At 46.7% G+C, this 22,858-nt stretch overlaps 1 protein-coding gene across 1 annotated transcript in view; it reads left to right on the top strand.

The window, feature by feature from the left end:
- Positions 1–18,345, top strand: part of ppp1r37 (protein phosphatase 1, regulatory subunit 37) — a 53,098-nt gene extending 34,753 nt beyond the window's left edge. Inside the window, exons 6-13 of the mRNA XM_062553236.1 lie at positions 2,336–2,486; positions 5,643–5,798; positions 5,943–6,055; positions 8,099–8,240; positions 10,208–10,374; positions 11,349–13,809; positions 14,065–14,160; positions 15,270–18,345. Coding sequence (XP_062409220.1) covers positions 2,336–2,486; positions 5,643–5,798; positions 5,943–6,055; positions 8,099–8,240; positions 10,208–10,374; positions 11,349–13,809; positions 14,065–14,147 — 3,273 coding nt within the window. The 3' untranslated portion in view covers positions 14,148–14,160; positions 15,270–18,345. The remainder of the gene's footprint in view (positions 1–2,335; positions 2,487–5,642; positions 5,799–5,942; positions 6,056–8,098; positions 8,241–10,207; positions 10,375–11,348; positions 13,810–14,064; positions 14,161–15,269) is intronic.
- The last annotated feature ends 4,513 nt before the right edge of the window (positions 18,346–22,858 follow it).

Below are 22,858 nucleotides of genomic sequence, written 5' to 3'. Positions count from 1 at the left end.
GTTGCTTCATAAGGCTACAAGGTCTGTGGGGAGGGGCCGCTGGGAGTGCGGGGGGGGAGGGGTTGTGGTCGCGCAGTAATGAATTTGTACAAACAACACTATCATACCTGTTTTTAAGCTCACCTATGCTGACCGCGAAACGTTATCGATCCTCAGGGAATTCTCCCGATCCACAACTATACTGCGCTTGTGTAGCATTATGTAGCCCAGGCTAAAGTCTGTTCTCAATGTGTGCGCAGCAGTTTTGTGCGACTTCATATGAAAGTAGCCTTCTTCGCTGCTTACCATGAAGCTGATCCTAAACTGCTAACTAATGCTAGATAAACTACGTTGTGGAAATATATAATTTGTGATTTAGTGCTGTTTTAATGTATAGGCAATTATGGCTATTTAAAACATATGTCAAGCAGATTTTCTGTATGTCCGGTATTCTGGAATATTACTGGACATTTTGTCCGGCCAAAAAAAAGTGTGGGTGTGTGTATTTGTGGTGAGAATGACAAGTAGTCTGGAGATAGGTTTGTAGTTATACATTATAATCATGTGTTTGTGTGTCTGGGTGTGTGTGTGTTAGCATGTGTGTGTATGTGCATATATGTGTGTGTGTGTGTGTGCGTGCGTGCGTGCGTGGGTGCGTCCGTGTGTGTGTGTGTGTGCTGGTGCGGAGGAGAGCTCTTCATTAGCTTGCATTAGGCCTCACATGGGGAGGCCTGTCGGGGCAAGTGTTCTGTAAACTGTCAGATTAATGTCAGCCTTCTCCCAAAGGCATGGAAATGAACTGCCAATTATCGAGAGAGAACAGTCCGTCTTTCATACACGCACACACACACACACACCAAATGTCTAGGCACACACACACAGACACACACACAGACACACGTCTTCCCCCCCCCCCCCCCCCCTTCACACTCATATTGTCAAACACATACACATACAAAGATATACACACATACTCAAGCAAACACCAGACACACTCACTGAAATGGCAGTGCCTTAATTTTAACAGAGGAGAGACATGAAGTGCACACACACACACACACACACACACACACACACACACACACACACACACACACGCGCACACACGCACACATGCAGTGGGGAGCCTTGGGCTGCCTGTAAAAAGTATAGTAGATAATGGAAGATGTATAGAGTGTGAGAGAGATCTGTCTAGAGAGAAACAGATGTGGAGAAAGAGATAGAGTGAGTGGGTGAGAGGGAGAGAGAGTGTAAGTAAAGGAGAGAGAAGAGAGAGGGTGGGGAAGGTGGGAGAGAGAGAGACAGATATGGAAAGTGGGAGGCAGGGAAAGATAGATAGAGAGAGAGAGAGAGAGAGAGAGAGAGAGAGAGTGAGAGAGTGAGAGAGTGATTGATGGTGAGGGAGAGAGGGTGTAAGTGCAAAAGACGTGCTGTTTTGGTCTGGGCTGGCGTTGGTGTGGAGGTGGGGGAGGGGTGGTGAGAGTGCTGATGAAGTGATGAAGAGTGTGTGAGATTACCATCCTGAGCCTCTAGGATTAGAGATGCATGTTAGCGCCAAGACCAAGCCCTGCCGGTGGGTCTCTCTCTCTCCCTCACACACACATTCGTTCACTCACTCACTCATTTACTTTCTTATATACACACACAGACAGACACAGACACAGATACTTGACCCCTTACTTGTACATGCACACGCACACCTGCTTTCACACATTTATTCCTTTTTTTGGCGTCCCTTCCATATAAACCTCTCAAACCTGAGCTCATGCACACATCTGTGAGAAACACACACACACACACACACACACACACACACACACACACACACACACACACACAATCCCCAGTTGTACCACCCCATCAGACGTGCATGTTGTCCTCTCTGCGGTCCTTCAAAGAGTGGTTTTGAGGTCAAAGGTCAGCATGGTGCTTAAGTCCATCGGCAGCCCCCTTCATACAGATGCCACTGAGACCAGACAATATTCCCCTGCACAAGTTTCATATCCTGTAGCAATAAGTGGACTTAAAATAGGGCTGTAACAAGCAGCTGTCTTAACAGAGGACCATTCACAGTCACTCGTGTGTGTGTGTGTGTGTGTGAGAGAGCGCTTTGTATGTGTGCGTGTGTTGGTGTGTGTTGTATTTCTGTATGTAGCGTTATGTGCATCTGTGTGTGTGTATCTCTTTGTGTATATATGGTTTGGTTGTCTAATTCCATGTGTGTGTGTGTGTGTGTGTGTGTGTGTGTGTGTGTGTGTGTGTGTGTGTGTGTGTGTGTGTGTGTGTGTGTGTGTGTGTGTGTGTGTGTGTGTGTGTGTGTGTGTGTGTGTGTGTGTGTGTGTGTGTGTGTGTGCAGACGAGCTCTCTGACGTACCTGGACGCGCGGAACACGCCCCTGCTGGACCACTCGGCCCCGTTTGTGGCGCGCGCCCTCCGGATCAGCGGCAGCCTGGCCGTGCTGCACCTGGAGAACGCTGGCCTGTCCGGACGACCGCTCATGCTGCTGGGTGAGATGCGCACACACACACACACACACACACACATACAGTACTAATATGTATGTTGCACACATGTAAATACTTAAACACACACACACACACACATGTATATGGTCGCACACATGCAAATACTTAAACACTCATGTATACGGTCACACACATTCCGTTACATACACACAAAATACTTAAACAAACACACACACACACACACACACACACACAAATATATATATAAAGTCACACTTACACAAATACTTCAGCAGATAATTTAACATACACACACACACCAAACCCCAAACCCAGACGGTGAGACATGACAGAACTTGCTAGAACACCCGTCTGCAGACCCTTGGCAGGCTTGAGTGCACATACGGCAGACGATCTCACTTCTCCCCGCGTCACATCTGCATCGCTCAGCTGTGCCAGCTCTAAGAGCCTCTCCGACAGACACACAAATGGTGTAGTTATTGCTGGTGATTAGGGTGCAGTGTAGCCTGTCTGAACATCTCCTGCCCTCGGCCCTCCTCTCCAGTCAGAGACGCTAAGTGAGCCGTCTGCACTCTCGCTCTCCATTTCGCTCTTGTTGTTTATCCATCTCTCGGTCTGTCTATCCATATATATATATCTGTCTGTATCTCTCCCTCTCTCGTTCCCACTCTTTTCCTGATCCTGTCTGTCTCTGTCTCTCTCTTCTTCTTCTTCTTTTGTTCTCTCTTGTTCTCGCTCTTTCCCTGCTTCTGTCTGTCTGTCTGTCTGTCTGTCTTTCTCTCTCGCTCTCTCTCTCTCTGTCTCTTTCTTGTTCTTTTGTTCTCACTCTTTCCCTGCTCCTCTCTGCGAGTGATGGGGATGTGTTTAGGGCATCCCATAATGCCACTCCATAACAGTGAGAGGACCGTGGCAGACATCGTCGTCATGGCAATAATGGGACTAAATTAAGTGGAGATGAGTTGCCTGATCTAATCAGACAGATTTCATTTGCTCTCACAGAAGCGCTCTGTTTTTGGGTCCTCCGTTTTTTTCCCTCCTTTTTTCTCTTTCCTCTCATTCTCTCTTTCCCCCTCTCTCTCTTTCCCTCTCTCTCTCTCTCATTCTATCTATATCCATATCTCTATCCATCTATGTGTCTGTCTGCCTCCCTCTCCCTATCTCAATTTTTTTGTGCACAGATAAAGCTCATTGGGGATTATTGGTTGTGGTCAGAGTGCAGGGAAGAACTTGGGCCCTTTCTGATGATGTCAAGTGAAGTGATGGACACTGAAATATAAATCATTTGACACTCTTTCATCAGTGGTCTTTCACTGTATGCTAAATGAGACATTATGCAGTTTATGGAGAACTAGCATGTTACCTAACTAGCCTAAATTGAAGACGCCACCAATAGCACTGTTGGCACTGTTAAAGGCTCGACATGATCCCACCTGCTGTCTTTTGCCCGCATTCGGCCATCTTTTGGCCATGTTATTGCCGATGTGTTGCAGTGAAAGATCTTTAGCGTTTGCTCAGGGTGTGCCGACCTGAACAAGGAAACTCAGTTGTGTGTGCTGTAGCCTGCTCCGTTAGTGGGGATGACAGGTGTGTGTTTATCTGTCTTTCCCATGACTATACATCATGTGAATTCATGTAAAGGGTAAATTTACTCATGTAAATTATATCACTGTTTTGTTTGTTAATAAAACATGGCCTACATATGGAGCATCTACTTATCCACACATCTATCTAGTGTATAATCCCAGTGGCCATTCACTATATAGTGAACGAGTGGGTGTTCTGAAGGCTGACAATGCATTGATAAGCAAGTGATCATTTGAAGATGATGCCAAAAGTAGAGAATAATTGTGGTAAAGATTTGCATAGTTGGTGCTGGCCGGAATTCCTAGGAGCAAGCGTTGGCATGTAAAGGCTGTGGTACATTGATTACATTGGTTTCCTCACCGTGCTTGTTGTCACATGCAGAGGAAATGAGTCAGCCCTCTGCTTCATTTGTTTGATTGTCTTTTTTGGCAAGAGTTCAGTCATTTTTTAAGATTTCTGCAAGCCTTCCTTAATAACTTGTGGTTCTACAACTTCCATGTAATACTGGTATTCTCCCCACAACACAATTTTCTTGTGGGGGTTATTGTCTGTGAACTAGGCAAAGTGTGTCTATGAATGAGTTTATTCAGCGAACCAGCAACCCAGGCATCCAGCTGTCCATTAAAGAGAACCTTGGGTGGAGGTTAAGGGTAGGCCCAGGAGGGTGAGGGTAAACCCAGGAGGGTGAGGGTAGGCCCAGGAGGGTGAGATTCCCCTGTGGTCTCCTATGGTGCTGTTAGAGAGGGGTGCTGTGGTCTCCTATGGGGCTGCTAGAGAGGGGTGCTGTGGTCTCCTATGGTGCTGTTAAGGAGGGGTGCTGTGGTCTCCTATGGGGCTGTGGTCTCCTATGGTGCTGTTAGAGAGGGGTGCTGTGGTCTCCTATGGGGCTGTTAGGGAGGGGTGCTGGACCATCACCGGAGGACATGGGACAAGCTGGCCTGTTCGTCCGGATGGTCTGAATGAGTTTCAGCTTGGTTTCTAATCTATCCTGCTTTTAATGGGAATTGTAGCCGGTCACATACACAGTCTCACACACGTAAACACACACACATACAATTGTAGCCATTGAAATGGGGAAATATGAAAGAAAAAAAAATATTTAGAGGAAAAGCTCCCGAGTTGGGTATAATAATGCAACAAAGGTAGATGGAAACCAGCAATGTTCCCATTAGGTGACATTTGTTGAGATTAGCGACTCACAGCTGTTCACAAGTCCTCCTTGTAAATAGTTTCCCATTTTAGTTCACATATGGAAATGTGCACAGACATCATACAAATGAGTGGGGCACACAGGTTGTTTGTAGCCCGTCACTATGATGTCTTTCATCCTTTTTATCTTCCCTACTGCGTCTCTCTTTCTTTTACTCTCTCGCTTGCCCAGTCCCCGTGCTTCCTCTCTCTCCGTCTGAGCTCCAGAGTGCATAATGGAATAGAACACGATGACTACGATTATTATGACCCAAGAGAACAAACACACCTGCCTCTCAAGTTTTAAAATTGGATTCAAAATAAATAATGCTCTTTTCCCCACGCACACTCTCTCTCCCCCTCCCTCTGTTCTTCTCTGTCCTCTCTCTCTCTCTCTCTCTCCAGCCACTGCTCTGAAGATGAATATGAACCTGCGGGAGCTCTATCTGGCTGATAACAAGCTTAATGGACTGCAGGACTCGGCCCAGCTGGGCAACCTGCTCAAGTTCAACTACAACATCCAGATCCTGGACCTGCGCAACAACCACATCCTGGACACCGGTACACCTCCCTCCCCTCCCCTCCCCCCTGCCCTTCATCTCCTGGAGCTGTTTTTCTTCATCTTCTTCTCCCTCGCCCCCCCTATTCACAGTCTGTGTGTGTGTGTGTGTGTGTGTGTGTGTGTGTGTCTCTGTGTGTTTTCAGGGCTGGCTTATGTGTGTGAAGGCCTGAAGGAACAGAGGAAAGGTCTGGTCACACTGGTGCTGTGGAACAACCAGCTCACTCACAATGGCATGGGCTACCTCGCAGCTGCACTGGTGACTACTACTCACACACACACACACACACACACACACACACACACACACACACACAGTACAGGTACTGACAAGGATGGCTTATGAAGAGCTTGAAATAATTACAGAAACTCTCCACTCTAATAATTATGTTTATATGTTTCAGCCATATTGCACACACACACACACACACACACACACACACACACACACACACACACACACACACACACACACACACACAGCAGATACAGTATAGTTCTGTCGATGGTGTGCAAAAGTGCTGCCGTGTTTCCTCCCAGCTCAGCAGCAGATCTCATGACCATTCCTCTGGAGTCTCTGTGGCTGTGGGTGGTCACACACACACACACACACACACACACACACACACACACACACACACAGAGAGAGAGATCTGAAGTCCATGTGAAGAAAAGAGGCACACACACAAAATCTTAAGCACACTTGCATAAGCAAAGTAAAGCTGTGACTTCAGGACACTTACTGCACACACACACAGTCATACACAGTCCTTCTACACATACTCAGACCAATACAGCAATGTGCACATTTATGCGCGTATTAATGGTATATTGCAGTTCTACAAACAAAATGGTTCCACACACACACACACACAGACTAACACAGACTCCCTCTGTCTCAAGGAGTTGTTTTTGTAATGGGCAGTGAGTCAGCAGTGAGAGGGAAGCCACTAACCCCAGACTCCTCACTGAGAGGTGCTCAGACTGTACTCACACACACACACACACAGCCAGGGCACTGCCTCGAGGGTGTGTGTGTGTTTGTGTTAGGAGATGACAAACACCGAAAGCAGTCTATAACACATATCTGTTTGTCTGTTTGCTGGTCCGTATCTGTTGGCATGTAGTTCTAGTGTGTGTGTGTGTGCGCTTGTGTGTGTGTGTGTGTGTGCACATGTACCGTACATGTCTGTGTGTGTGTTTGCGAGCGACTGTGTGTGTGAGAAAGAGAGTGTTTCAGTCAGAGTAGATGATTGTGGTCATTGACCAGTGTGTGTGTGTGTGTGTGTGTGTGTGTGTGTGTGTGTGTGAACAGCAGGTTGTCCATAAGCCCTTGAGCTCAGCCTTTTCTTCCTGTTACAGTTACACTCGACAAACCTGTTTGGTGTGAAAGTTTATTTTTGCATATATCGCAGGGCCCATCACAAACATGACCAGTGTGTGTGTGTGTGTGCATATGCACGTGCTGGTGTGCTCATCTGAGGTCAGTATGTATGACATATGTGGCATCCTGCTGCAGTGGTTTGCTTGCGTTCATCACACACAAGTGTGCAATGCTGCTACTGAGAAGCACTCAGCACTCAAACACCATGGAAATCAGGGCCCTGTGTTAGCTCGTATATGTGTTAATATGTGTGTTGGTGTATGACAGACAGAGCACTTGCTTCTTGACTGGGTAAAAAACTTAAAACTAAACATACACTTTGGTCAGAGTATACAGTAAACAAGCACCTTTATGGGAACAGTGGTTTGGCAGCATGGTATAGAATGCTTACTTTGGTCATGCAACACTTCCTTTACTGCCTATTTATTTTTATTTATTTGTGTGTGTGTGTGTGTGTGTGTGTGTGTGTGTGTGTGTGTGTGTGTGTGTGTGTGTGTGTGTGTGTGTGTGTGTGTGTGTGTGTGTGTGTGTGTGTGTGTGTGTGTGTGTGTGTGTGCGTTTAATTGTGTGTGTTTACAGACTGCATATATACATATAATGGTGTCTTGGTGTCATGCCAGTGAGTCTGTATGTGTTTAAGTCTAGTTATGTTTGGCCTGGGGCCTTTTAAAAGTAGCTCCAATCAGTCACACAATGACTCATAACCAGACCAAGCCACAAAATGGGGGCTACTGTTTAAGTGTGTGAGTGAGTGAATGTTTGAGTGAGTGTGTGTGTATGTGTGTGTGTGTCTGTCAACTAGTTACCCTCTGCTGCCCCCTGCCCCACGCTACCGGTAACTGATTCAAAGTCTTCCTTCTCTCTCTCTCTCTCTCTCTCTCTCTCTCTCTCTCTCTCTCTCTCTCTGCCTCTCTCTAGCCGTGCACACAGAGTCTGGAGACGTTGAACCTGGGCCACAACTCAGTGGGGAATGAGGGGGTTCACAAGCTGAAGGACGGCCTCATCGCCAACCGCTCCGTCCTCAGACTGGGGCTCGCCTCCACCAAACTCTCCTGCGAGGGTACGACTGTGTGTGTGTGTGTGTGTGTGTGTGTGTGTGTGTGTGTATGTTTGTCAGGGATTAAAGTTTTCCGGCACCGTGCCGGAATTCCGGCGTGCGGCCTTTGACTGCGTTGATTTTTTAAAATATTATTTATTTGTTAACGCTATTGAAAAACATGCAGCATTCGTTAAGATGAATTTCCTTTCCCTGTTCTATCTCTCTGTCACTCACCCGTCACGCACCCTTTATATTACAGTAATACACACTCACACACACACACACACACACACACACACACTCAGACACAGACACAGACTCCCCTTCGTGCACACCGCGTCTGTCTCCATAACGAGATCATCCATGGAAGCGCGGTCGCACTAATGCACCTGACGCTGCGGGTGGAAGCATAAGTTCTTCCGCAAATGTTGTAGACTATGCGTCCAACTTTACCAAACCGTAAGTAAACGAATTCTCCTTGGTCCGCTCTCGTGCGCACTCAATGGACACCCGCCCCTCGACATGCACATTTAATCCAAACAAAACATTCACAATCGTGAACGCAATGACGCACAGAAGACGACTAGCTGAATTGTTAAATACGGTTAGCATCATTAGTAGGCTATGCTGCACACATAAACTCTGCATTCAAGTTGACTGACCAACTAACTCAATACCAATGTTTTTCAACTCCAAGATTTAAAGGGCCTGTCCCAAGGAGAAAAAGTATGAGCTTACCTTGAAACTTGAACACACGTGGGGACACTGAACAGTCCAACCAGCTAGAGTATGATAAACTAGCCAACTATTCTACATTGTTTACAATATTTTGAGGCTTCAATCAAACAGCTGAATTTAAGAGGTGGAGTTGTAGGCTACTATGAATAGCAGGCTATAAGCTGCATAAAGTTTGCTGTTATGAATATCAGAAATGTCAGTATACAGAATGTATACATCATTACATGTGTGTGTGTGTGTGTGTGTGTCTGTGTGTGTGTGTGTGTGCTTTACATCTTGTTAAAAAATCATTAAATAAATAAATTCACATTATATGAAAGCAAAGTGATAAAAAGTCAGACATGAGGCGACCACCACACATTGCCTTCTAATCTGTGGGAAACACTACTCTTTAGAAAGAGAATCAGTGTCTTTTTTTGAATACCTTAACCTAAATGGTTGCAACTAAGTCTTATTCTTCAAATGCCTGCCTTCCAATTTCACATATCCTGACAACATGACACCTTATGATTGTAGGTCAATTTGTAACCTGTCAAAGACAAAGATTAGCAGCAAAACTTGATATAAAAAGAAATCCTAAATGCTACATGTAGCATATTGTAGTGTGTTGGACTAGCCTACTATTGCCACCTATTGGCCTTTCTTGGGGTCCAACATCACAAACAGCCTGTGTCGTGTGCAAACACTCCAAAAAGTAAACTGGTTTCCAATCGATCGACCAACATAGTGTCGTATAGAGTCGCATGCACGAGTCTAAAAAAGTTCAGGCTCAGGATTTTTTTTTGCTTTAATCCCTGGTTTGTATGTGAGTGTGCATCTGCGTGTGTTTCCACATCTGAGTCCAGCTTGTATGTATGTCTACATCTGCTTGAGGTGTATGATAGGATAATATCTTCCCATAATACACTAAAGTAGGAGTTCACACACCACAGTGCTCTATGTGTTTGCCTTAGTGTATGTGTGTGTTTGATTCCGTGTGTGTGTAATTGTCTGTGTGCCTGTGTGTGTCTGTGTCCATGTCTGTGTTTGGACTTGTGTTTGCACCTGTATGGAAACCGTGGTAGATGGGATCTAGTACCGTAAGCAGTTATTTAAATCAAACAACAGTGTGTGTTTGTGTGTGATCATCTGTGTGTGTGTGTGTGTGTGTGTGTGTGTGTGTGTGTGTGTGTGTGTGTGTGTGATGGTCTGTAATGGTGTGTGTGTGTGTGTGATGGTCTATAATGGTGTGTGTGTGTGTGTGTGTGTAGGTGCTGTAGCGGTGGCGGAGTTCATTGCGGAGAGTCCTCGGCTGCTACGGCTGGACCTGCGTGAGAACGACATCAAGACGGGCGGCCTGATGGCTCTGTCCCTCGCCCTCAAGGTCAACACCTCTCTGCTGCGCCTCGACCTGGACCGTGAGCCCAAGAAGGAGACGGTGAGGAAAGGACACACACACACACACACACACACACACACAAGAAACACCTCTCTCTCTTTCTGTCACACACACACACACTCGTCTCTCTTTCTGTCTCAGACACACATGCACACACACACAAACACAAGAAACTCCTCTTTCTCAGACACACACACACACACACACACACACCCTCTTAGACAAAGTGCTTCCCATTTTGAATGAAGCATTCCAGCTGTGACTTCCTTGGGTCCCTAATCTCTCCGTCTTTTCCGGTGGATATCTGAGGGTTGTTTGCCGGAGCACCAGATGACGAGCTGGAGCTAAACGTGCCATATGTGCACTTCCCAAACTTGGCTGAATTTGCTCAATCAGACCGCTCGTCTCCCCATATCAATCCTGACTGAAATCTGGCCAGATTGGACACACACACACACACACACATACACACACACACACACACACACACACACACACACACACAGCTCAGAATGGGACTCAGACACAGGCTGAGATGGAGACTCATGCCTTTTCATCTGTTTGTGACGCTTGTGTTGTGTATGCAGGCAAACTGCCCAAACTGCAGATTCTTCAGTATGATCGATACTTTCGTCTTTTTCACCCCATCTGTGCCTCTCTCTCTCTCTCTCCCTTTCTCTGTCTCGCTCTCTCTCTGCCCTTTCCATCTCTGCTGCATTGCTCACAGCACATGTGCTGTACATCAGTGTCTCCCTTTCTCTCTTCCTTTCTTTTTTCTTCCTCAGTCACCCTATTTCTCTCTCTCTCTCTCTCTCTCTCCCGTTAACATTGCACGCATGTATGTTTCATAATGTAAGAAAGTTAAACAGTCATCTAATACATTTTGTGTGTGCTTTCTCTCTCTCTCTCTCCATTCTATTTTACCTCTCTCTCTATCCCTTTTGTTTCTCTCTATCTCTCTATCTCTCTACTCCCCCTCTCTCTCCCTCTCTCCCTCTGTCTGTCTATCTCAGGTGAAGAGCTTCATAGAGACGCAGCGCGCCCTGCTGGCCGAAGTGCAGAACGGCTGCAAGCGGAACTTCATCCTGGCGCGCGAGCGCGAGGAGACCGAGCAGAAGATGCGGCAGTCGGCCTCCATGGCCGAGATCTCCAGCGAGGAGACGCCGCGCCCGGAGGAGGAGGGCGAGGAGGCGTCCGCCGCCGCCGCCACCGCCGCCGTCTCTGCAGTCGCGTCCACCCCCGCGGCCGAGGGAGAGAGCGGCGTCGGCGGTGGAGGAGGAGGAGAGGAGGGAGCGGCGGAGTCCAAACCCGACGGAGGGGACACGGGGAAGGAGAGCGCACCGCAGGTGGTACCGTCGATCTCCATCGACGACTCCGACTCGGACACTGAGGAAGAGGAGGAGGAGGAGGAGAAGAGCGTGCCAGCCGTAGGAGGAGCGTCGTTGATGAACGACGGCGCTAAGCAGCCCGCAAAACTGCCCGGCGCTGGCGCTAGCCCCTCCCACCATAGCCCCGGTCCAATCGGTGGCGGCACCGCGCCGACCTCCAGCCCGTCCCTCGCCCCGCCCTCCCCCCTGTCCGCCATCACGGTCACCGAGGCGCCCGTGCCCCCCGGCACGCCCCCGTCGCCCGGCCGCTGCATCTCGGTGTCCAGCCCCGGCCGCGGCCACAAGATCTTCATGGTGACCCGCGTGGAGAGCCCGCCCGAGCAGCCGCAACTGCTGTCCCAGCTCCAGTCCTGGAGGGAGCAGGATCGGGCTGCCCAGAACCAGAAGCAGAACCAGACCCAGACCCAGAGTCAAGGACCCAGCCCAACCAGCAAAGACACCCCGAAGCCCACAAAGGCTGAACCAACCCACGGCCCAGTGCAGGCGTCCTCAGGCGGGGACGTTCCGCGTCCGGGTGCTAGCGGACCTGCTGAGGAGGGACCGGTGGACGCACTTGCGCAGAAGAAAGACCCCAGCCAGCTGTCCGAAGCCCTGACCGACCCGCTAGGGGCGCAGCTGTTGCAGCCAAACCCCCCCGCACTACAATCCCGGCAGCCCCCGGCACAGACTGACTCGAGTGTGACCCCACCGAGACAACCAAATGCAGCCTCCACAGTGAGCGTCACCGAGGACCTGAAGGAAAGCAGCCAGGCGGCTTCCGCAGAGCTCAGCCAGCCTTTATCTGAGGGACAAGCAGCAGCAGCAGAAACAACAGAAGCAGCAGCAGCAGCAGTAGTAGAAACAACAGAAGCAGCAGCAGCAGTAGTAGAAACAACAGAAGCAGCAGCAGCAGCAGCAGTAGTAGAAACAACAGAAGCAGCAGCAGCAGTAGAAACAACAGAAGCAGCAGCAGCAGCAGCAGCAGTAGTAGAAAAAACAGAAGAAGCAGCAGCAGCAGAAACAACAGCAGCAGCAGAAATGACAGAAGAAGCAGCAGCAGCAGAAACAACAGAAGCAGCAGCAACCGAAATGACAGAAGCAGCAACAGCAGCAGCAGACACGACAGGAGCAGTACCAGCAGCAGTAACAGAAGCAGCAGCAACAGAAGCAGACACGACAGGAGCAGCAACAGAAGCAGCCACAGCAACAGCAGCAGTAACAGAAGCAGCAGTAACAGAAGCAGCAGCAACAGCAACAGAAGCAGCAGCAATAGCGACACCAAACCCACTGGAGCAGCAGCCTCAGGGCCCAAATACACACACGCAACCCCAGCCTGCCCCGGTCAGCACCGACACACTGACCGGGCCAGAGCAGGTCCTGGAAACGCAGTCCGAGTCACAGACGCTGGTAGCAGAGCAGGCAAGCGAGCCGATCGCAGCAGAGCAGCAGCCCGGGTCGCAGGCTTCTCAAGCGATTGCAGAGCCAGCTGCCCAAGAGCAGGGGCCTCATGAAAGCTCTCGGGCGTCAGAACAGGACCTGCAGCAGCAGCAGCAACAGACTGTGGAGGAGTGTCCCCTGCCCAGCGCAACGTCTGAGGTCGGTGGTAATCCGGAGCCGACCGTAGAGCTGGAGACACCGGCGGAGCCTGACCCCTGCCCTGGCCCAGAGCAGCTCTCACCTGGGCAGGCCTTGGAGGCGGAGCTGGAAGCGGAGCTGGAGGCAGAGCTGCAGCTGGTCTTGGGTCAGCAAACGCAGCCGTGTCCTCCTCCCCTGTCTGCAGAGTGTTCAGATTCGCCGGTCCCGCTGCCTTCTCCGAAGAAGACCCCCGCCGCCGTGGTCAGTGCCACCACAGCGCCCACGGCCGCTCAGGACCAGCGGGTCGCCCCAACGGGGGAGGAGCACGCCTCGGTCACTACGTCGACCGTGGACGAGCCCCAGGCGGAGGAGTCGTCGGGAGACTCCCCAGACGAGAGTTCGACAGACGACGGCGAGAGCGTCACAGTGGAGCCTTCTGGAGCAGCCCTGCCCAACGGACTGAAGCCCGAATTCGCCCTGCACCTGTTGGATCCCGAAGGGCCCAAGCCTGGCAGCTGCGTCATGGAGCACGGTGAGTGGAGTTCCCCTCCACGCCAACAGAGGGCAGCAGGGGTGCAATAGAGCAAGGGGTGTGGAATGAAAAAACAGAGAAATTCATTAAGAACCATCCTGCTATCAATGTTTTTTAATACATGCCACATTAATATATTAATTAATATGATTAACGTGTGTGTGTGTGTGTGTGTGTGTGTGTGTGTGTGTGTGTGTGTGTGTGTGTGTGTGTGTGTGTGTGTGTGTGTGTGTGTGTGTGTGTGTGTGTGTGTAGTGGCCGCAGAGCTTCACTGCGGGCAGGACCTGGAGGAGCTGCTGCTGGAAGCCAGCCTGGATACCGGACGCGAGGCCCCGTAGTGCTGTCACCATGGTAACATATACACTCACACGCAGCATGCACACACTCTCAGCACCCTCCTGTTGTGGTAGGTGAATGGTTAAACAGGACGGCCAACACCTTCGTAATTGGATTCTCGCTTACAGTCTAGTGTCAATTCTTCCTCGATCCCTCCCGTCACAATGTTAAAAATAACTGAGGTGGTAGAATAACTCCATCGGTGGTAATATAGAAGTCATTGAGCCTTTCAAAACGGTACTGGTGTCTTGTTACCCCTTGCTTCATAAGATGCTATTCTCAGTCTCTTTGTCTCTCACACTCTCAGTCAGTCAGCGGTCTTAGATATTTGGTATGCTACCTTTCTTAGGCCTATGTTATGCGTTTGTATATTGCATGTGTTGCTCCGTCATGGGTACTTAACACAAGAAGATGATTCGTTTAGCGCTATCCTATTGCCTGGAGAGGGAATTTGAAAGACAACCGTTTATCCCACCCCTCCAATTGAGCCCTGCTATGGTGAGTTTCTAGACCCTATATTTTGATGTGGGTCTAGCTCGCTAGGCTACTGAATAGGGACATTCCAGTCCAAAATACAAAAAGCATACCAGCAATGGGGTCTGGGAATTAACCATCGTATTTCTTTAGTTATACTACCACTTTTATGGTCTTAGTGAGTCATGTCAGCGACAGCACCTACTAAGGTCTAAAACGGAAAAAAAACGTTTGAGACAAGTGACAATTGTTCTCCATGTAAGTTAAGTAGAATTGTTTGTGGGAACTTGGTTAGGTGTCGTTAAAGAATTGATTTGATTGGTTCAGAGTGATGCTCGTGACCCCAAGCTAAAGCTGGTCAGCCATTGCGTTTTTTACATTTGAACAGCTGTCATTTTGAACTTACTTCACTGCCTTTAATCTTTGTTGTACTTCTGTTCTACAACTCTAACTCTAAAGTTGCAAGAGATCAGTAAAAACAAAGAGTAATTATTGTTTTCCCTGTTTCCTTCCTTATCTCTCTCAATTGCTCTTTTTTTTGTCCTTTCTCTCTCTCTCCTTCTCTCCCCCCTCTCTCTCTCTCTCTCTCTCTCTCTCTCTCTCTCTCTCTCTCTCTCTCTCTCTCCTTCTCTCCTCTCTCTCTCTCTCAGGTTGCTGTAGACCAGCTGATCTGTATGTCTTTTGGGCCCTGTGCAAGGCCTTGGGCTTCTGATGCCCCAAGCCAACCTTCCCACGCACACCAACCCCCAACCTAACCCAACCCAACCACACACTTTCTTCCCCCTTCATCATTCCTGCTATCTCCTCACTCTCTCATTGGCCGCTGGCACACACATGATAACTGATACTTGCGTGTACAAACACACACATACACACTTACATACATACATACATACCCACACACACACACACACACACACACACACACACTCACTCTCACACACTATGAACCGTGATTAAGAGACAAAGAAATAAAAAAAAAGCTAAAAGAAAATATTGATCATGCCACAGCCTGGGAAATATGAACACACTACAAGTCACAGCCAGAAGAAACACACAGTTGTATGAAAGAATAAAAAGGACAACTTATTTAAAAAAGAAAAAAAAAAGAAAAAAACCTTGTGGAAGCTGTCACACTACCCCTCTGTCTATCACTACATTCCCCTAGTGGGGTCCATGAAAGGAAGGATCTGCAAACAAATACAAATAATGACAAAGAAAAGGAAAAGAAAAAGTGATGGCAGAGAATACTGTCTGAAGAGGAGGATAAGGAGACAATATCTCACTGCTCAAAACCAAAGAGACATGACACGCACACTCACACACATGCACATGCTCAACTACACACACACTCACTCTCTTTCCGTTCTGCACCTGTCGGGGCTTGAAATTGCAACACTGACCTCCAGTGGTGATCTGAGGTTATTGCAGCTGGACGCTCTAACTGGACAGGACTCCTACAAGCTCTCTCTTGCGCTCTCTCTCTCTCTTTCTCTATCCTCCCATTCCTCATCTGGTTCCACTTCTCCCTTCTCTGCGACTGTTTCACTAATAGATCAGATAAATGAGTGTGAGGGTGGGATGGGGGTGTGTGTCTTGTGTCTAAAGGTGTGTGTGTGTGTGTGTGTGTGTGTGTGTGTGTGTGTGTGTGTGTGTGTGTGTGTGTGTGTGTGTGTCTCTGTGTGTGTGTGTGTGTGTGTGTCTGTGTGTGGGCGTACTTGTGCTAAGTCAAGTTTAAGTCTGTCTCATGAGAAGGAATACCTCCAAAGTGTAGAAAAAGAGAGCTCCGTACAGTGGAAAGAGCCAAAACGCTTCTGATTGAACTTTTAACTCTCGTCCGGTTCAGCCATCTCTGATCTGCCAAAAAAAGAAAGAAAGGAAACAAATATAAACAAGTCTATTATGGGATTTTCTCTCGGTTCTCTATTTAAACATGTATCAGTGCTTACAAGCTGAAGCCTTTTTCGGGAACCAATGTGAATGTTACAGGCTGAGATGAGAGGAGGGGAGGGGAGCGGGAAGGAGGTCTTGCCTTGGCAGAGGAAGGCCATTCTTTAGTGCGACTGTAGCTTTTCTCTGGATACTTTCATCACCTGACTGACCTGCTGTCCCCAGTCCCATTGGAGGGCAGGACCGAGTCTGTCTTGCCCTCTGTTGGGAAGAGAAAGAAAAGAAACTCGAGTCTAGTGGAATGTGATTTCTCTTTCTGCTCCTTTCACAATTCTCTCACCCTTCCTCCCTCCTTCCCTTTCTCTCTCTCTCTGTCTCTCTCTTGTTGTCTCACATTTGGCACCACACTCGTTCAGCAGACGATTAAAACATGCTCAATGCCTTTTGATCGCGTTTTGTTTATTTTTCCCCCCTCACCTTAATTTTTTTGCTGCTTTTGAAGATTCAGTTGTTTCTATTTATTTTATAGTTATATGAGCCTTTTTTTCTTTGTGTGATTTATTTCTCCATATTCCTTACTTTTATTATTATTATAAAATAATAATAATAATATTATAAAAATCTTGGGGTTTTGCTTTTAAAGATTTTTTTCCATGGTGTATATTTTCAGGTTCTACAGAAGAGCAATTACTATTGTGTTTAGAGATTGTTGTCTCTTGTTTGTTGATTGTCTCCTGTCTTGGCATAAATGGGGTATAATACAAGGGGTTGGTTGCATATTAAGGGGCAAACGGTTTTGGGACATTGACATGCTGGAGATGGAGCGGCCCAAAACAAAGGGTTGAAGATACGGGCAAGGAGTGTGTGCGTGTGTGTGTGTGTGCTGAGGGGGAGGGGTGTCTTATCCTGTACAGAGCCGTCTCAAAGCAAATAACCCACCTGTCCCCCTCCACGCCAACTACTTCCCCGGACAACGTTGAATGTCAGTGTGTGAGACTAATAAGGAAGTGAAACACTATTCGCCGTCGATGGTTGGAGACGCCACTCACGGTCGGCATGGCGGAGCCCTTGGTGATGGTAGACGCAGGTGCGTCCCGGAGCTGTTGTGTCAAGTCGCATCATACTGCCTCCCTGTCTGGAGGTGGACGATGCAAAGCAGAGTGAGCAGAGGCGACTTGGTTGGTCGGTGCGGAGCTGGGTGGGGATGGCTGGGGTTGAGGACAGAGGACTTCTCTGGCCCCCTCTTTGGGAGTCCTTGAGGGTGGCCAACACCGGCCTTAGATACCGTGGCCGTGTGTGTATGTGTGTTTGTGTGTGTGTGTACGCAAACGTCTCCTGTAGCTTTTTTTTTTGTTCTTGCTCTCCCAGATTGCTGTAGGTGTGTGATTGCAGCTCTCTTCTGAATGAAAGTGACCCCAGCACAGGGCTAAGTCTGTTTCAGAGTTGGCCTCCCTCTCTCTTGCTTTGTGTGTGTGTGTGTGTGTGTGTGTGTGGCACAGACAGATGGGGGCGAGTTTTGCCACAGTTTCAAAGACATACAGTAACAGCCAAACCAGCCCCAGTGTTTTGCCTCTGTAACAGATTGTACTGGCCTCCAAATAAATTCACATTGCTGTGCTGCCCTCACTACCCCCCTCCCCACCCCCCTCTCTCCAATCCCATGTTTGTAATGCTTTTCATTTTTAGTAATTTTTAAATTACTTGTTTAAATTAATCAATAAAAAAAGACGACAGAAAAGAAATTTGCTGGTTAGCACACTGACGTGTATGGAAAAGTAAATTTTTGTTTCTCTCTCTCTCTCTCTATCTCTCTCAAATAAATGCATGTAATGAGAATTCTATGACTGGCTGTTTCTCCATATTCAAGTGATCTGCCACCCCTCATGTCTTCATGTGTGATACTCTGACATGCTTATGTATTGGTAATTACACAACCACAATGTATTGCAAGTGTTGAGCGTCTTTTGTTGTGCAGTTTTTTTCCTTAAACCAGCAACCTTATTCATCAATCAATTTAACCCCCACAGATTTCTGATGAAATGTGTCATGATGCAGTCATGAATTCTCCTAGCAGCTAGTCTTTTAAAGGCCTTTGCTGTGGAAAATACTCAGGCACTGCTTTGTCATGTGTACTCTGGGATGGATCATTCAGTCACATAAAATTGACCATTTTTTAAGTTCAGATTTCTGATGTTAACAGTACCTGAATCGCCGAGGAATTTCTGCAGCTGTTTCTGAGTGAAGGAATTTTGGCAACTTGATAAATGTTTGTTTTTTTTGTTGTTTAGTTTTATTTTTGTTTTGTGTCTTCTCTTTCCCCTTCTGTTGCCACAGCTTGGCTGTTTCTACCACACAAAAAGGGCCATCTGGGAGGTCACAGATGTCGGCCATGTTGAAAGAGTCCTACTTTGAGAGATGCTTTCAGAGCACATGTTGGTTGGGTTCAAAAGGGGCACATAGTTTCTTTTGCCATGTGTCTGTTACAATTTTCACATTCCATTTACAGATACTAAGAAGATGTCTGAATTTGCGTCTGGACTTTACCTGAATATGCATTTCCTACAGAAGGAAAAGGGTACGCTGCAGACCACTTTTGATTATAGTTAAATCTGGATTTGTAGATTTCCCAGAACATGAAATCGGCTAATCAAACAGCCTTTACTATGTCGCTTTGGTTGGTGTCGAGGAGGGGAAAGTTTTTGATGTGTGACTGGAATGTGCATGTGGCCTTGGCTGCTAAAGAACTAGAGGGGAGTGTGTGGGATATGGCGAGCAGGCTCTGTCCACTTACATCTCTTTCCGCTATCCTTTCTCAGCAAAGTCAACACCTAAGGCAGACCGTTGTCTGACGTGATCCCTCTTACCCTGTTGTGCTTGAGTTACCCAGTGCTACAGCACATCAGACAGCATTGCCTGTTAAAGAAGGCTAAGGTAGGCTACCAAACTAGTATAAGACTCCAGTAGGCCTACGTCCTAAAAGTGACCTAGTCAAATGAATGCAGAAGGGTGAATCATGTCATAAAATGGCAATGGTAGATTTGGCAAGTGAACCATTGGGTGTTGATGTCCAAAAGCTCAGAACCTTTTTCATAATTACAGCATATTTTTATGTTATTTTATAGCCAAGAACAAATATATGCAGATTGTGTTATATGTAAATATCAGGGAAATGTCTGGGAACTGAAGTAGTCCTACTTCTACAAAACATGCTAGATGGATTAGAATGCTGTAGTAAACTAGTATTTCTGAAATGCACCTTGACAAATTTTCTGAATGTCTGAGTACTTTAATTAACACAGATGTAACAATGAGTGGGGCAAACACACATATCTAGTGCAGACCGCTTCGAAAGCTCTGCCTTTCAAAGTCCTGTATTTTTTGCGAACTCAGCACATTTCGTCTGCTCTCGCTCTGGCCCGGGGGGCTTCTAGGAGCTAACATCTCTCATAACAAAGGGTGGCACTGGGGTCGTAGAAACCTGCTTCAACTCTTTATTTTTCCCTGAATCGGTCTCCATGGTAAGGGGGTCCCTCTCACTGGCTCTCTCCTGTGGGGTCCATTGGTCTATTTGGAACGTATTACAGTAATCCCCATGCTGACGGAATTCAGAGACTTATGGTAATCTCTCCCTTATGTAACTGTATAGTGTAACCCCAGTGGCCCTCGACTTCCACATTCCTCAGAATTTAACATCAATCGCCATTAACTACACTTTGACTACTACTGCAGGGCACTGGCTACAAGTCTGTCTGGGAACAGGATTGGTGTGTGTTTTCTTTCCCTGAACCAGTTTCCAAGAACAGACCTTTGAGATACAGGTATCACTACTAAGATAGGGGGAAAGTGTTGTGATTGATTTGATCTCGGACAAAGATGACTAAGGTGTTGCTTTGCCGCAGAATGTTAATAAGGACACGATCAGAGTGGGTGTATATTGTATATCCTTCTGTTCTTTACTTCTTCCCTCAGAATGCCTTTTTCCCATATTTCCTCTTTTCAATAAAAAATGACTTAACCTGAAGGATTTTCTCAGGCATTCCATGTTGAGGATCAAAGGATGCTGCCCCCAGTGGTGTGGGGTCTCTTTACATTCATATTGAGATTTTCTTGGAAAACCTCTGTGGGGGAGGGTGTGGGATTTGATTTTCCTTTAGTCTTTAATTTCCTCTCTTTTGCTCCCTGATGCTTTGCTATTGCTGACCATCACTCTCAGCCTGCTTTTAGAGTGCAGCGATGCAGATGTCCATTTCATTATTTTTATTAATGATGGCTGCGTGATGGGGGCTGTCATAGTCAATGGTTGAACGATGAGCTACTGTATGTTTTTCCTGTATATCATTTCATTTAGTTATGGGGAATGAATAGTTGCAACAACTGTGGACTGTTAAACATCATGCCTCAGTTTCAAAGTTAAATGGTTGTGTATGAGGTAACTTTTGGACTTGGCAGATAGGTGATAAGTTTATTGTTCATCTTCATTGAAATAAAAAGGTTTGCTATTGAATCTAGACTGTCCTGGTTATGTTTATATTTCCATGTGACTTACATGAACGAAATGCTTTGAGGAATAAATTATTTAGTTCACTCTAAACCCTTTTCACATTTAACGCTATTTAAAAGACCTAATCTCATACCCAAAGCTTTTGCATCAATCACCAAAAAATATTTCGAGCTCTGTAACATAAACTCTGTTATCATAAGCTTTAGGCCTACTTAAACTTTCAGAAGACATAATATGTTTTCTTTCTTCAAAAGGGACTTCAGGGAGATTCAGCTCCTCTCTCTCCGTGGGCACATTGTGTAAGAACTGGACTCTACATGGAAAGATCCAGCCCTCCTGACTTAGGACATTTTACTCTACACATAAGCTGACAGATACTGCACCTCAGCAAAAAAAAGGTCTGAAACTAGTCCCTTTTGTGGGGGTGGGGTGAGGGGTTGGGGAACCGGAGGTGTGCGCGACAAACAGCACAAAATACACTCTTAACCATTAACAGATAATGGAGGTAGCAACACTATGCAGAATTTGCAAGGGCAGCTCAAGGCCATGTGGGTTAGCAATTAACATCTGGGGGCATCTATCCCAAATCTTGGTAATCGCCGTCATCTACAATTACACATAAAGTGCATATCAAAATCTTACAGGGCCAAGTACAATTGATGCCATAGCCTCCTGCCAGTAAACAAGTAATACATAAAATGTGAGGTGTTGGTACACACTCTCACTGCCATAAATGTATGCCAACACAGTGTGGTACACAGTTGAATTAATCGTTTCAGTCACAGTTGCTGTTGTGCTATGGACTATAAGGGAGCTTCAGGTAAGGCCTAATGAGTGACTCTTTAAAACAAATGGGTTACTGGGGTGCTATATACAGTAAGAACCATGCAGGTTTAAAGAACCCTTAGGGGTTCCTTTGATGAATCCTTCAAAATGGTTTAAAGAACCATTTATGGGTGCTACTGTATATATGAAGCATGCAATAGAACCATTTGCTCTGTCCAAAGCTTATCGAAAAATTATGCTCATTTATCTACTGTATTTCCACACAGACTGCTACACGGTTTAGAAGGTAGAAACTTCTCTGTGCCTGTATGTGCATTCAGCTTATCCATATATTGGGCTATACTGGATTTTGCTGACTTTTTTTTTTAATTCGAGGCCAAGGAAATATGCCGGATTTGATGCAGAGACTGTAACCAAATTAAGGTGGGGTATATGCCAGAGGTCAGACATTCTCAATTATTTTGACAGCCCCAAAGCTGGCAGAAAATAGGACGCTGAAACCCTGTCTGCATATTCATTAGAGGCTAAACAGATCAATCCATCCTAAAACTCACATTGTGCTGGAGTATATGAAGATTCTCTGTCCCCTACAAGGAACTGGCCAGGCAATGTGACGACATTGGGACCTCGGGGTGGATGCTGGTGACCACTGGAGAGTTTACATGCGTGTCTGGGCTTGTTTCGGAGGATGATGGAGAGCTTTAAATTTCCCTTTGACGATCATTTTGCAAGGCAAATGAATATTTGTACTTTTTGCTATCATTTAAAAAGAACAAATATGATCATCATCATCCTCCTATAGTAACAATACATGTATGCATGCAAGATGATCATACTGTAATGGTGTAGGCTATACCAAGTAAAACATGTTGTCTAAAATGTAATCATGAGCTAATCATAGGCTTTATTTGCTTGAAAATAGGATATCATGCCTCATGTTGTTAGCGCTTTGGTTATGCACCACCTCTCCTAATTCATCAAAACCAAGACAAATATGATTTCCATTTTATTTCACCTTTAAATTTGCAGTCTACACTCTATTCTTGCCATTTACACTACATG

Source organism: Sardina pilchardus, chromosome 13 (genome assembly GCF_963854185.1).
Source record: "Sardina pilchardus chromosome 13, fSarPil1.1, whole genome shotgun sequence".
Lineage (NCBI taxonomy): Eukaryota > Metazoa > Chordata > Actinopteri > Clupeiformes > Clupeidae > Sardina > Sardina pilchardus.
This window is presented reverse-complemented; position numbering and strand designations above follow the sequence as displayed.